We start from the raw sequence: 14,951 nt of genomic DNA on the forward strand, positions 1-14,951 counted from the left end.
TTCATCTGTACTTCCCTAACAGCTACTGATGTTGAGCATTTTTTCATGTACTTATTGGATATTCGTATATCTTCTTTGGAGAAATGTCAATTCAACTCTTGCCCATTTTTTAATTGGGTTGTTTGAATTTTTTGATGTTGAATTGTAGGGTTTCTTTATATTACATATTCTGAATATTAAATCCTTATTGATCCTCAAGGTGGAGAAATGAGAAAACATAAGGGGTCAATGCAACCATGGACAAAGTAAACTTATTAATATTGTAGTAACAGAAGCACATGTAACACTGATATAAAGATAGTGGTTACCAGAGGTTCTGAGGGGAGGGAATAATAGGTGGAACATAGGGCATATTAGGACATTGGAATTAAGTGCAAACCACAATGCAAACTATACACCTTGGTGAGTAGCAGTGCTCCAATATTTATTCATCTATTTTAACAAATGTTCTACACAATTGTAAGATGTTATGAATAGGGGAAAGCATTAGAGGGGAATGGGTGGGGTATATGGGAACCCTTTATACTTTTGCTGTATCTTTTCTGTAATCTAAACCCTCTTTAAAAAGAAAGTTTATATATTAAAAATCATTTGAATATGCATGCATGGGTTTATTTCTGGACTCTAAATTCTAATCTTTTGTTCTATATTCTGTATTTATCCTTACGTAAATACTATCTTGTGTTGGTTAGTGTTGCTTTGTAAAATATTTTGAAATAGGGAGATGTGGGTTCACCAACTTTGTTATTCTGTTTCAAGACTGTATTGGCTATTTGGTGTCCCTTAAAATTCATATATATTTTTGGATCATGTTTTCTAACATTTCTTTACAAAGGCCATTGGGATTTTGATGGGGAGTCACTAAATACATAAATCAGTAGCATTGCCTCTTAACATTATGAAATATTCTAATCCATGAGTTCAGGATGTCTATTTATTTAAGTCTTCTTGAATTACTTCCAGCCATGTTTTGTAGCTTTCAGTATACATATCTTTCAACTCCTTGTCTACATTTATTCCTAAGTATATAATTATTTTTCATGTTTTATTAAATGGAATTGCTTTCATAATTTTTTTTCAGATTATTTGCAGTTTATAGAAATATAATTAAATTTTGTTAGTTGGGAAAAAAATCCTTACTGGATCAGTGGTTTTCAAATACTTTCTCCCATTCTATATGTTGTCTTTTTACTTTCATGGTAAAGTCTTTGATGCACAAAAGTTTTTAATTTTGAGGAGGTCCCATTTATCTATTTTTTCTTTTGTTGCTTTTGCTTTTTGGTATGAAGTCTAAGAAACCATCACCTAACACAAGGTCCTAAAAATGCTTCCCTGTGTTCTCGTCCAGGAGTTTTACAGTTTTGGTTCTTTTTTTTAAAAGATTTATTTATTTATTTATTTCCCCTCCCTCCCACCCTGGTTGTCTGTTCTCTGTGTCTATTTGCTGCAGTCTTCTTTCTCTGCTTCTGTTGTTGACAGCAGCACGGGAATCTGTGTTTCTTTTTGTTGCATCATCTTGTGTCAGCTCTCTGTGTGCGCAGCACCATTCCTGGGCAGGCTGCACTTTCTTTTGCGCTGGGCAGCTCTCCTTACAGGGCGCACTCCTTGCACGTGGGGCTTCCCTACGCGGGGGACACCCCTGCGTGGCAGGGCATTCCTTGCACACATCAGCACTGCGCGTGGGCCATCTCCACGTAGGTCAAGGAGGCCCGGGGCTTGAACCACAGACCTCCCATGTGGTAGACGGACGCCCTATCCACTGGGCCAAGTCCACCCAGTTTTGGTTCTTATATTTACGTCTTTGATCCACGTGAGTTAATTGTTTTAAGATTTATTTTTATTTATTTTCCCTCCATCCCCTCCTCCCGCCCTGCTGTTTTTGCTGTCTGTGTTGTCTTCTCATTTTCTCTCCTCTAGGATTCACCAGGATTCAATCCTGGGGACCTCTGATAAGGAGCCCTGCTGTTTTTGCTGTCTGTGTTGTCTTCTCATTTTCTCTCCTCTAGGATTCACCAGGATTCAATCCTGGGGACCTCTGATAAGGAGAGAGGTTCCCTGTCAATTGCGCCACCTCAGTTCCTGGTTTCTGCTGTGCTTCACCTTGACTCTTCCTTGTCTCTCTTTTGATGCGTCATCATCTTGCTGCGTGACTCGCTTGCGCAGGGCACTGGCTCACCACGTGGGGATTTGCGTGGGCACCCCTGTGGGCACCGGCTCACCATGCGGGCACGAGTGTGGGCACTGGCTTGTCATGCGGGCACGCTTTCTCTTCTTCTTTTTCACCAGGAGGCCCCAGGGATGGAACCCAGGTCCTCCCATACGGTAGGCAGAAGCTCTATCAGTTGAGCCACATCTGCTTCCCTGAGTTGATTTTTGTATATGCTGCGAGGTAGGGGTCCACCTTCATTCTTTTGCATACAGATATCCAGTTTGCCCAGCACCATTGTTGAAGAGACTATTCTTTACCCACTGAGTGGACTTGGCAGGCTTGTCAGAAGTGAATTGGCCATAGATGTGAGGGTCTATTCCTGACTCTCAATTCAATTCTGTTGGTCTATATGTATGTCCTTGTGCCAGTACCATGTTGCTTTGATAACTGTAGCTTTGTAGTAAGTTTTAAAATAGGGAAGTGTTAATCCTCCAGCATTATTCTTTTTCAAGGTGATTTTGGTTTTTCAGGGCCTCTTACACTTCAGTTTTAATTTGATCATTGGCTTTACCATTTCTGCAAAGAAGGCTGTTGGGATTTTGATGGGGAACTGTGTTGACTACGTCAATTGCTTTGGGTGGAACTGGCATCTTAACAATATTTGGTCTTCTAATCCATGAACTTGGAATGTCTTTCCTGTTTATTAAGATCTTTGATTTTACTGGCAATATTTTGTAGTTTTCTCTGTTCAAGTCTTATATCATTGGTTAAATTTATTCCTAAATATTTAATTCTTTTATTTGCTATAGTAAATGGATTTTTTTCTTGACTGCTTCTTCAGATTGTTTATTACTAGTGTATAGAAACACTATTGATTTTTGTGTGTTGATGAACACACACTTTAATGAATTTGTTGAGAACTTCAAAATTCTGTAGTAAATGGAACCACTTCAATGAGTTTGCTTATAAACTCTAGGAGCTTTGTTGTGGAGTTTTCAGGATTTTCTGTATATAGGATCATGTCATCTGCAAATAGGGCAAGTTTTACTTCTTCCTTTCCAATTTGGATGCTTTTTTTGTCCCTTCACATTAAAATTTTTTTTTTTTAATTTAATGGATGCTTTTTATTTCTTTTTCTTGCCAAACTGCTCTGGCTAGAACTTCCAGTACAATGATGAATAAAAGTGGTGACCATGGCATCCTTGCCTTGTTCCTGATCTTAGAGGGAACACTATCAGTCTTTCACCATTGCTTAAAATGTTAGCTGTGGGTTTTTCATATATGCTGCTTATCATATCGAGGAAGTGTCATCCATTCCTAGTTTTCTAAGTGATTTTATCGAGGAGGGGTGCTGGGTTTTGTCAAATGCCCTGTATGTGTCAATTGAGATGAGCACGTGCCTCCTTCTTCCCTTCATTTTATTAATGTGGTGCATTATATTAATCAATCCTGACACACTTCCTGGTTGACCTAGAAAGGCCTTAGAATCCTAGCAATCGGAGCTGGCACGTGGGATGAAACCTTTTAACCTCCTTGCCATTACTATCCAAAATATCCTAGCCTGATTGCCCAATCGTAAATTTTGTTGAGAACTGTGAATTGCAGTTACCCACAGGGCACCGTGCAGAGGACAGTGGTGAGCCAGTCTCTTCTCTTTGGACCTCTCCCTAGGGGAACTCTGTCATGCCCTTGACTTTAAAATCCATCTATGAGCTGACAAATCATAACTTTATATTTCCACCTTAGAACACTTCTTGAGCTCCAGATTTACATACAGACCCAGAGGCTAAGAAACCTTAGATGTCAGGCTGTCTAAACTCTGGGAGATCTATGAAACATGTCTTTTGAATGAAAAGCTTCTTGAGGACAGGACGGTTTCTTATTTCTCTCTGGATTTCCCACTATATTCACAGTGTCTGGTATGTAGCTGATGCTAAGTAAACGCCTATTGATTTTACGTGGTATATTTCCCTGCTTTTACATTCCCCTTTCCCTGCCCTGCTTGGGAAAACATTTCCAGGTTACGTCTTCCTCTTACGCTGACCGCCCCATGCCCTGCTACTCCTAGGATGGATGAGTGGGTTAATCTGTAATGTTGGCCCCAATGGACAACGTCTCCTGGTATTCACATCTTCGTGTTATCTCCTCCCTTGGAATCTGGGATGCACCTGTGATGTTTTAAGCAGGAATGTGTGATGGAAGTTCTAGGCTTCATCCTTAAGAAGGTCTGGCAGCTTCCACTTCTGTGCTCCTGGACCCCTGGTCGGCCGTGTAAAATGCCTGGCTATCCTGCTGAGAGGAGAACATCTGGAGAGGCCTCCAGACTACACGGACACAGAGAGCGATCATCCCTTCCATGTCCCAGCTGAGCCCAGCCCCAAGTGATCTGCCAGCCGAGAGCAGCCACAAATGACCGCTGTCAAGTCCAGCAGAAGAGCCACCATTGGAGTCAGCGCAGCGTGAGAATGATAAGAGCAGAATGTTTCAAGCCCCTGGGATTTAGGGTGGTTTGTTCCACAGCTGTGGATAACCGAAACGGGGGAGGCGGGGACGAGCTTTGACACTATCGACCAAGGGTGCAGGGGACAGTGGGGGACGCTTCCCCCTTTGCTGCTAGCCTTAAGCTTTTGGGGCTGTGCTTTGCAGGAGGGCTGGTCAAACACCAGCTCGTTTGTTCCCTGTCGATCTGAGCAGGGAACGTCCGAGGTAATTGAGCTGTATTGTTCATGTATGTAAATGGAAACCTTTAGGGACACCCTCAAACACAGGGGCAGAAATAAGGGGAGATGGAACGAAGGGAATCACCTGTGGGCTGGCTCAGCACACGGGCTGGTTCAGGAAGGGCAGAGGCTCACACTGGACATTTAACAAAGACGGCTCATAGGAATTCCCACCGGGGTGCAACCTCAGCAGGCACACAAGGATGCTAGGACGCCGTGTGTGTGTGTGTGTGTGTGTGTGTGTGTGTGAGAGAGAGAGAGAGAGAGACAAAGAGACAGACAGTTAAATCAACAGACATACAGGGACCAGAGAGAGACAGAGAAAGATAAATAGGAAACCAGAGAGAACCATAGAGAGACTCAGAAAGAACGAAATTTTTGGAGCAGAAAAGTAGATGAGGGGAGCGGGTGTAGTTCAGTGGCTGAGCACCTGCTTCCCATGTATGAGGTCCTGCGTTCAATCCCTGGTATCTCCTAAAAAAGAAGTAGATGACCTTTTTTTAAAAGCCAGTCTTCTTTAACTATTTCCCTTCTTTTTTTGTCTTCGCAGCTTAGGAATCTCTAAATCTAGGATTTGTGGAGCTAGAGTAAAAGGGGGTGATTTTCTTTCCTGACCTGGCTAAATGCTGCAGCTGCTGTTGGCAGCAAACGCCTGTCTAGGCCAGGCTGAATACAGGAGAACCAGCGCTGCAGGTGCAAACTGGAGCGCTGATGCCCATGCATTCACTGCACGCACCAGAAATGAGCAGCGCTGGAGGAAGCCAAAGGGATGAGGTGCTGGGGAGCAACGCGCCGGGTCCCCGAACGGCAGGGCGAGAGCAGGAAGAAGGGAATGGCTGTCTTCACCACGGGCCACCCGTGCGGCCCCCGGAAAATCCACCTCTGTCACCTTGGAGGACGCCCCCAGTTACCTGTTGCTGTGGTTCATTCCCTACTCAAATGGAGATTCCCTCTGCTGACCGGCCCTCCCCTGGGAGCTTTTTTCTCAGGCCCACAAATCTTCGTCACTGCCTGAGTAATGAGTAGGGGCAAGAAGGGGCAGCTTTTTATTAGCAGGATGTTTGGACGGACGCAAGGATGTTGGAGGCAGGAGGCAAGCTTTTCCAAGGTCCTTTCTTAAAATACTCTGTGTTCAGCTTCAGGGCTTCTGACTCAGCTCCGCGTGGGCTTTGGGCTAGGGCTGCCACATCCCCAGCCCCTTCCCCACCTACAGTATCCACCAGAAACATCTGCTGCAGCCGATTTGTAAGACAAAACAATCGTCACTACCTCAACCTTGGAGCCCGAGGATTCCTTCCTCTTGGGGGACAGTCCCTGGGCCTGGGAAACCGTGGACTGGTTTTGACGGTAATCCGAAGAGCCTCTTACGTCCTCACACGAACAGCAAGACCTGTCTGTGGGGGATGGTGGAACGACTCCTGACTCGGTAGATACGCAGTGCGCCCTGGGAACAGGAAGCCGGCCATTGCATCCCCTTCTCTTGTCATGCACAGGTAGCTCAGTACTTAGAAGGCAGCCTGGTCTGCAGACCCAGTCGTCCTGCCAGGTACTGGGTGACCCGGGATAGGTCCCTCGACCTCTCAGCGCCTCAGTTTCCCCTTCCTTAAGATGAGAATAATAATTCCTATCCTGCCGGCCACACAGGGTGTTTTTTTTTTTAAGTATGAGATTGAGCCCAGAACCTTGTATGTGAGAAGCAGGTGCTCAACCACAGAGCTAGATCGCCTCCCCTGACTCAGTTTCTTCGTTTGTTTTGCTTGCGCTAGAAATCAAACCCAGGACCTCCCAAGTGGGAGGCAGGTACTCAACCGCACGAGCCACATCCGCTCCCCACACAGGGCTCTTAAGGGGTCAGGATGGAATATCGGGGTGGGAGGGCATCTTGTAGGGTGCCTGGTGCCTGCATTCCCTCCTGTCAATCTCCACTAATAAGCTATGCAACCTGCTCTTGGGCTCCTTCCATGGAGGAACTCATTTCACAGGGAGACCGGGGCCCGAGAGCTGCGCTGAGCGAGTTCAGCCTGGAAGCCGCCTCCTCTGGCGTCTGCCGACGGTCCCGCGCCACGTGGACGCAGAGCTTTCGCATATCTGGAGCCGGTCCCGTGTCCCTCACACTGACAGCACTGTCCCTGAGTCTTCTCGTCCCCACATCTTCGCCTCCCTCTCTTACCTTGGCCATCGGTCTTTGGCGGTGCTGTAGGTAATGTGTGACTCTCAAAGAATCTTGTCCAGAATTGAAGGGCGTTTTCAGGCGGATCCGGAAGGAGGAAGATGAAGGGGGACATTCACCTCCCTTGTTACGGATGCTATGCTTCTATTAATGCAGCCGACCCCTGAATTAGCTTCTTTGGTGGTCATGTCCCAGCAGCAGCACTTCCTCCATAATCTCAGCTTCTGGCAGCTCATGTTGATCGCCCTCCTTTCCAGCTTACCCATCTGGTACCAGCTCAGCAATCCTTAGCCCTCACCATCGGTCCCACCATCTTCTCAGTGCCCCTTACTCCTCCGCTCCACCACATCCTCATTTTCCCTCTTATCCAGCCTAGGTTTCATGACACGTCGTTACAATCACTGCCTTGAACACCTCTCAGCCTTCTCTCTCCCTTTGTCATTCTCACCTGCCAAAACTGCAGCCCCGATTAAATCCAACTCTCTTCCTCTCCCTGTCCTGCACCCAGATGTTTGAAACTGGCTAGCAAAACAGGTGAACTAATCTAATTTAAATCCACCCCCAGTAACTCGAGTGGGCCCTTAGCACCGCCCGCAATCACACTCTACTTCTCCGCCTGGTCGCTCCCCACTGTCCGAGGTAACGATCTCGTCACCTCCTCCATCCTTACGCCTCCACCCGGTCCTCCTCGGCCGTCATCTCAGCTGACGGCCCTGCTCCAGCCAGCAGGGGTTCCCCACCGCTCCACTGCCACACCGCCCCGTCCGCCTGCAGCCCTGCCAGTGCCTGCCTCCCTCGGCCCCTACGGATGACCTTCCAGGCTAAACTCCCCAGGTGTGCCCTGGATCCTTGCCCCTTGCTCGGTCAAGGCCTTTCGCCCCCCTCCCACTCCAGTATCCAATTCCTGTTTTGTGCAGGATCATTTCCATCAGCCAACAAGCACAGTATTATTCTCTCTCATCTTGAAAACAGGAACATGTACAAAAACCTCGACAACAAAGCCCACGCTTCTTATCCCCAGACAAAGAAACCCAGACTTAGAAAAGTGCGGGAAACTGCCCGAAGCACATACCTGGGAAGTGGCGAGGTCGGGAGTCACACCCAGTTTTCCCACCCCCCAAAGCCCACCCAAGTGGGGTTCCGTGGGCTTCCTGGGCTGCTGAGGCCAGAGCGGCTCTCTCTCGCGCCCGCTGCTCCGGGGCGGGTGGCTGAGCTCAGGCAGGGCAGCACTTGGCGGAGGACAGGCGGCCCAGCTCTGCCCACACCTGCCAGCTGTCACAGTGCTCCCGTGACAGCGGAAGGGCTGGAGGCTTTCAAGTGAGCAGAGACCTTGCTCCACTGCGGGGCCCCACGGAGCTGCTGAAACCCGCAGCCCAGCAGCACGCCGGCCTCGGCAGGCGAGTGGGGGGCCGGGACGGCGGACCGTGGGGCAGGACGGGGTGCAAGCCGCAATATTGCGTGCTCCCGTGCGGAGATGACACCCCCTGAATCTCGGGGGCCGGGCCGTGGGCCTGCTGCGGCGGCTCATTAACCCGCCTGCTTTTCACCGCGGTGGGCAGCGGTGCGTGGCACGGCAAGCTGCCTGCCCAGCCCTCCTTCCCCCACGCGCACCCTGCAGCTCCCTGCGCGCGCGAGGACCCAGGCGGGCTCAGGCCGAGGGGCGCTCCTGGTCCGACAGCCCCCCAACCAGCTCCAGGGCACAGAACATCGGCCGTGAACCCTCTCCCTCTCCTCTGCTCCCAAAGGGCCTCCCGCCCTGGTTTCCAGTCTTCCGATCAGAGACTGTCAAGTCTGAATTTCTGGACCGCTCGGAAAGGCATGCCCCTGCCGCCCCCTGCCCGTGCGCCCGTGACCACCGGTGTCGGCTGTAGCCACGCCACCTCACAGGGCACACCCCGATCCACTTACTTGTCCGTCACGGCCCGCATGAACTCGTCCAGCAGGTCGTCGTACTCCTGCCCGCGCACGCGCCGGTGCTTCAGGCCGATGTACAGCGGGTCTCTGAGCAGCTCCTGGAACAGAGGGGAGCGTCACCCGGCCTGCGCCCGCTTCCCCGCGCCCCCGGCCTCTCAGCACAGCTTCCTCGAGGGGCTGCGCAGGGAGGCCCAGGCGGGGAGGGCTGGCCGGGCGCCGGCTGTCCTCTTGCAAGGGCCAGGCGGCTGAGTGGCTCATCGGCCCGGGGACTGCCGGGGGCCTGCCCGTCTAGGACCCCAGGCTGCCCGCAGCGGCCGTGGTCAGGTCCAGCCTTCATGCCCTGGCCATGGGCTCTGGGTGTGCTCAGGGGTCTCACAGTGGCATTCTTGCCATCTTTTTGATGGGCGGCACTGTCCTGTGCACTGGAGGACGTTGAGCCCCTGCCCACAAGACGCTTGCAGTGGCCCCAGGTGTGACAAGCAAAGTCTCCCCAAATGCTGCTGAGTGTCCCTGGCAGGGCAAAACTGCCCCTGGGTGGTAACCAGTCAGGACGGCATCCGGGCGGAGGTGTTAGGTCTTGTCCAAAGCCACTGCCCTGGACTAAAGTCAGATGGCACTTCATTCATTCCCTCCCTCCCTCGTTCAGTGAAGTCCTACCATGTTACTGGCCCTGTGCTAGCTGGGGGTACAGGGACAGGAGGACACAACCAGAAAGTTCGGTCCTGGAATCTGTCTGCCCTACGGCCCAGCCTGTGGGAAGGACCCAGCTTCACCTCCCACAGCTCTCCCCCTCCAGCGGTCGCGCGCCCCGTGGCCAGCCTCTGCACCCGCGGCTCTCCCCCTCCAGCGGTCGCGCCCCGTGGCCAGCCTCTGCACCCGCGGCTCTCCCCCTCCAGCGGTCGCGCCCCGTGGCCAGCCTCTGCACCCGCGGCTCTCCCCCTCCAGCGGTCGCGCCCCGTGGCCAGCCTCTGCACCCGCGGCTCTCCCCCTCTGGCGGTCGCGCCATGGGGCCAGCCTCTGCACCTGCCTTGCTCTGAACAACCAGCTCCACCTCTTCAATACCCACCCCAAACGCTGTGACCCGACTCAGGTGAGGCAGGTGCAGGGAACCGCGGGAAGCCGGCCTGCTGGAGAACAGCCGTACCCGCCACAGCTGAGCAGCCCGCCTGCGCACGAGCCGTGTTTGAAACTCCCGTGCTCAAAACGGCCCTGGACCATTACAACAGGAGGGCCCCCCACTGGCCCCCAGCCTGAGGGTCCAGGGCATAACCCAGCAGGGCGGCCGAAGAGCCACCAGTCAGGACAGCAAAGAGCCCAGACGCCTCCCCGGGGGAGAGGCCAACACAGTGCACCCCCCGTGAGCACGCCGGCACCCAGGCGCAGTGGGCATTCTCGCTTCTCTTTTTCTCAGTGAACTCTTTACTTGCTTAAGATATGGTGCATCCTTCAACGCCTTTATGTGACGTAGCCCAGAACCTGGCACCCTCCGCTGCCACACAGGACATCGTCACGCATGCCTCATTTACTGACCCTCTGCCACTGCTGACTCTGGTCCAGTAGGGAACTTATAGATGAGTAAAAAACCAGGGGCTCCCAACCTATTGTGGGTGGCAGAGTATAAACCTCTAGCTGCTACAGGGCACAGCACACGGCTCTGGGGACAAGGCTTGGACGTGGATGCACAGAGGTAGAATGGAGCTGTTCCCATTGTGGGGCAGATGGACATTGTGCCATGGAGGAACTGGTTAAGTGCTAAAAGATGGGCGGGTTTGGATGAGTGCAGAAGGTAGAAGGAAAGAAAGGTTGGGGGCTGGAGGTAAGAGGAGGAAAAAGTACACAACGTGTTTGGGAAACAGTAATTCCACGTATCAGGGTCTCAGGGAATTATCTATTTTTGTGTCTTGACTCACCATTAAAATATGAGGTCCTTGAGGACGAGGTTTTGGGTTTTACCTCTATCTGAACTGTTATATAGATACAGTGATAAGGACACCGTGGGCGGTGCACTCAGGGACTAAGTGTCAAGTCTCACCTGCAGCACTCGCTGTGCGACTTTGGGTAAATGGCAACTACAACGTGGTGCTGCTGAAATATTAGAGGAATGATAAAAAGCTTTTAAAAAGCCCCGACGTTTTAAAAAGTCCTTATATTCTACTTTTACAATAAAATGTTTTACGCCGCATGTACTTCAAATCTTGATACACACACTAAAACAAAACCGGGAAACAAGTTCCTATACGGAGTTGATCCTAAAAAAACCAGCATCTTATGTTTGTATCATGCTCGTGAGTCATTCACTCTTTTGAGCCTTCTAACAATCTTCCACAGTCTAGTCCCTGCTTCACAGGCAGGGAAGTTGGAGTTCAAGGGTTTAAATAAACTGCCCAACCTCGCACGGCCAGAGAGAGGCCGAGGTGGGCCTGAGCCTTGCGTGGGCTGGGTTCTCGCGGCCGTGCCCTCTGCGTCCCCGGCCGTGCCCTTATGCGGGTCAGGGCCCCTCGCCCTCTGCTTGAGCCCCAGGCGAGCGCTCTGCTGTGCTGCCTGAGGTCCAGGCTGAGCAGGGGAACCAGATGCAGGCTGGGGCCGCCGCGTCCACGGCTCCAGCCCGCTGCGTCCTCCTTGGCAGGAGCGAAGGGGCTGCTCCAACAGGCGTTTGCAGGCGGACTCCCCACGCTGTGCTGGCAACACTCGGCCGAGGAAGGCTGCACCTCGTCCAGTGTCCTGCGCAGTGATTCAGCAGAGCGAGGTGTGGACCTCTCCTCGCAGCCCTCCTCTTCCCTGACTTCCTCGTACAGTCATTTAGGAGAGAAGTTTTCAGCAGTTAGGCTTGCCGATAGGACACAAGTCTCCCGGTTAGATCTGCATTTCAGGTAACCAGGAATCGTTTTTCAGTGGCTGTCCCAGATATTGCATGGAACAGGCCGCTAAAAATTGATTCACTGTTTATCTGAAATTCAAACGTGCGTGGGTATCCTGTAATTTTAGTTGCTAAATCTGGCAACCCTAACAGCAGGGGCAGAAGGAACTTCAGATTTGGGAGGCAGGCTGTAGTCGAGGAAAGGGCACGGGATGGCCTGGCGACACGCTCGCCACTGAGCCTGTATCCTCAGCGTGGCCCGGCTTCAGAATCAGAAGGGTCTTTTTTGGGTTTGGGATCAGTCCAGGGTTTGAATTCCAGGCCTGTCACTTAACTAGCTCTGTGGCTTTGGGTAAGGCGTTTCGTTTCTCTTCTCTGTCAAACTGGGATAACAATGATTTCTAGCTCATACTGCAAGCTCTTGGAGGAAAGGATCTGCTCCTGACTCATCTTTGTCTTCCCACCCGTCTGTCGAGTGCCCAACACGGTAGACTCTCAAGGCGCCGTTCTTGATGTGAGCCGCGTGAGCCAAGGGCTGGACTAAAGAGGCGCAGAATTGAAAACTAGGAAGGTCTTAGGAATCCCTTGGTTCCGCCTCCTCCTGGTGAGGCTCTGGGTCCCTTGAGCTGCCCAGGGTCACAAAGCAACCGGGTGGAAACCACGGCTTCTAGACCAGGGCTCTTCCCGGAGCGCGGGCCAGGCTCACTCACCTCTGCGTTCCTGAACGCTGGGTGCCTGGCTCGGCAACGGTGGCTGAAAGGCCATCTCGTCCCTGTTAGTTCCTACCTTGCCTTTGGCACTGAGGAAGTCTGTGACTGCATTTTTAGGCTAAGACGTTTATCCAAAGCAGGGGAGCCGGAGCTTTCTCCGCTGCCGTGGGTGTGAGAGAGCTGAACGCGTGCCCTCCCCGGCTGCTGGCCCAGCTCTGCCTCCGTAAGGTTTTCCTTGGAGATAAACTGTCACGGACAACGAAATGGTTCCCTGCTCTTCATCTGCCGCATCACTGCGAACTGGATTTAGGCTGGAGGACAGAGGCACCCTGTGGCCCAGAAGAATATTTGCCTTGCCTGGCAACAGGCACCTGACATGCTCCTCCGAGAGCGTCTGGGGCCTCGGCAGGCCACGGACTCGTGCCGTGGGCACAGACAGCTCTGTTTCCCCACCACGGCGAGTCAGGCCGAACACGCGTGCCGTGGGAGACTCAGGTCACCTCGGCAGTGAGCGACGAGGTCCTAGCAAGGGCGCCCTCGTGGGCCGCACGTGCGCAGGAGTAAGGGGGCTGGGCGGTTATTACTCGCAGCATCAGTCCTCCTGCGAGGTGCGTGTGACCCCCAACGCCCAGCTCTATCACCGACACCCTGCTTCCTCAGCAGGCCACGACACCCCGAGGCGCCGTGCACCAGGCGCTGCGGATGACCCGTTCTCGCGCTCGTCTCCCCAAGCAGACGTGGCCTCCTGCTCGTTGGTTCCAAAGAGACTCTCCCATGACATCTCGGGAGCTGGGCGCCAGGGAAGATCTCAAAGGCTCAGAGGGCCGTTTTAAGCCAAGCACTTCGGGCTGCCTGACAGAGCTGCTAGCACAGGGTGAGAAGAGCACTGGGCGTGGAGTCAAGCCGGGGGGAAGCCACTTCCACTCTGGCGCTTGTCTTTTCCTGTGGAAAACGAGGTCGTTGAATGAGCCAGCGTTTCAGGTCTCTTCCAGCTCAGACCGTCTGTGACTCCGTCGGGCTGCGCCGGAACAGAGAAGGCACAGCTTGGAGGGAAGGTCCAGGGCGGGCCCCCTTGTACCCGGGTGGTGGGGGCTACCTTCTCCTGCCCCCTTGGTTCCGGAGCTTAGTCATGGGATGTCCCTTCTCGTGCTATCACTGCCGCACATACTTATTTTTCCAAACCCCCCTTGGTACCGGCAGGTAAACGTGACTCAGAGTTTTCAGGGCTGTAGACGGCAGATGTTTTCCTTCAACAGGAAACCTGGAGGGGTGTTTTCTTTGACTCTGATTAAAGCTCTTCTTACCTCAGGAGTTTTCATAGAGACAGAAACACAGATGGTTTAGTTATTCTGACACTGAAAACCCTCACGACGGCACCCTCCCTGCACCGACACGTGAGATGAAAGCCGCGAGGCTGTGAGAGGCCCTCTCCTCCAGCTCTGACTTGCTCTCCTCCAGCTCTGAGCAATACATGTGTCCAAAGACTTCTGGGGAAACAACTCTTGTAAACTGACTTTTTTTTTTTTTAAATGAACTGTGCTGTGGGAGTTCACATAGTGAACTCGTTTGAAGAGAGAGAAATCCCTGCTTTCCTATTTTTGGCCACATCGGTTTGGGTTTTTGTGTCCCGGGTTTCTTGAATTGTCTGGAAGGGCTCACCTTTCTTCGAGGGGAGGACAGTATAAATACCACTGAGCGCACTCTGACTTGCTCCGGAGGGCCCGGGGACCCCGGCTGCGTGAAACACCGGCTTTGTCGGTCTTAGTTACCTAGGCTATAACACAAACACACACCTGATCCCTTGGAACAGCGTCACGGCGGAAACAAGGCAGCCGTGGGGCCAGGGAGACCTGGGTTCAAATCCCAGCTCCGACACTTGGAGTCGCGGGAGCTAAGTCGTCCCCAGGCTCCCGTCTCCGTTCCCACAGCTGTAAGACGGGACGAGCGCTTCCGCAGACGTGCAGGCGTTGCGAGGATTAAATGAGATCAACTGCTATAAAGGCCTCGGACTATGCCCGGCCCATGGCAGGGTCTTACTAAATGGCGGCTGGCGTTGCTCTCGCTGCGCTGGGGGACAACCGCTCTTCGTGCTCTCCACAGCGCGTTCCGTCCCCTCAGCTGGGGACCCTGTGGGACGGCGGCCCTGACAGGAGCGGGCGGCCGAGGGGAGGCACTCCTGGTTCCACGCCCGGGAGGGAGACGTGATCCCAGACCCCGAAAGCCCTGGGGGAAGCAGGCGATCTGACCAGATGGAACACCTCGGCCATTTAAATGATAAACCAGGCGACAGAGTGGAAACCCGCCGTCTAGAACGTTCCGCCCAGGTCTGGCTGTAATTCCTCTCCTCGTGGCACCTAGTAAACACTCAATAAACTTGTGTTAAATAGGGGAAGAGAAAGTGTCCACAAGATAATCTTCATTGGAAAATTAG

At 52.4% G+C, this 14,951-nt stretch overlaps 1 protein-coding gene across 1 annotated transcript in view; it reads right to left on the reverse strand.

Annotated features, from left to right (window-relative positions):
• ME3 (malic enzyme 3) overlaps window positions 1-14,951 on the reverse strand; it is a 191,284-nt gene that overhangs the window by 36,920 nt on the left and 139,413 nt on the right. The window contains exon 6 of the mRNA XM_004455255.3: window positions 8,948-9,051. Coding sequence (XP_004455312.2) covers window positions 8,948-9,051 — 104 coding nt within the window. The remainder of the gene's footprint in view (window positions 1-8,947; window positions 9,052-14,951) is intronic.

This window comes from Dasypus novemcinctus, chromosome 10 (assembly GCF_030445035.2).
Source record: "Dasypus novemcinctus isolate mDasNov1 chromosome 10, mDasNov1.1.hap2, whole genome shotgun sequence".
Classification (NCBI taxonomy): Eukaryota; Metazoa; Chordata; class Mammalia; order Cingulata; family Dasypodidae; genus Dasypus; species Dasypus novemcinctus.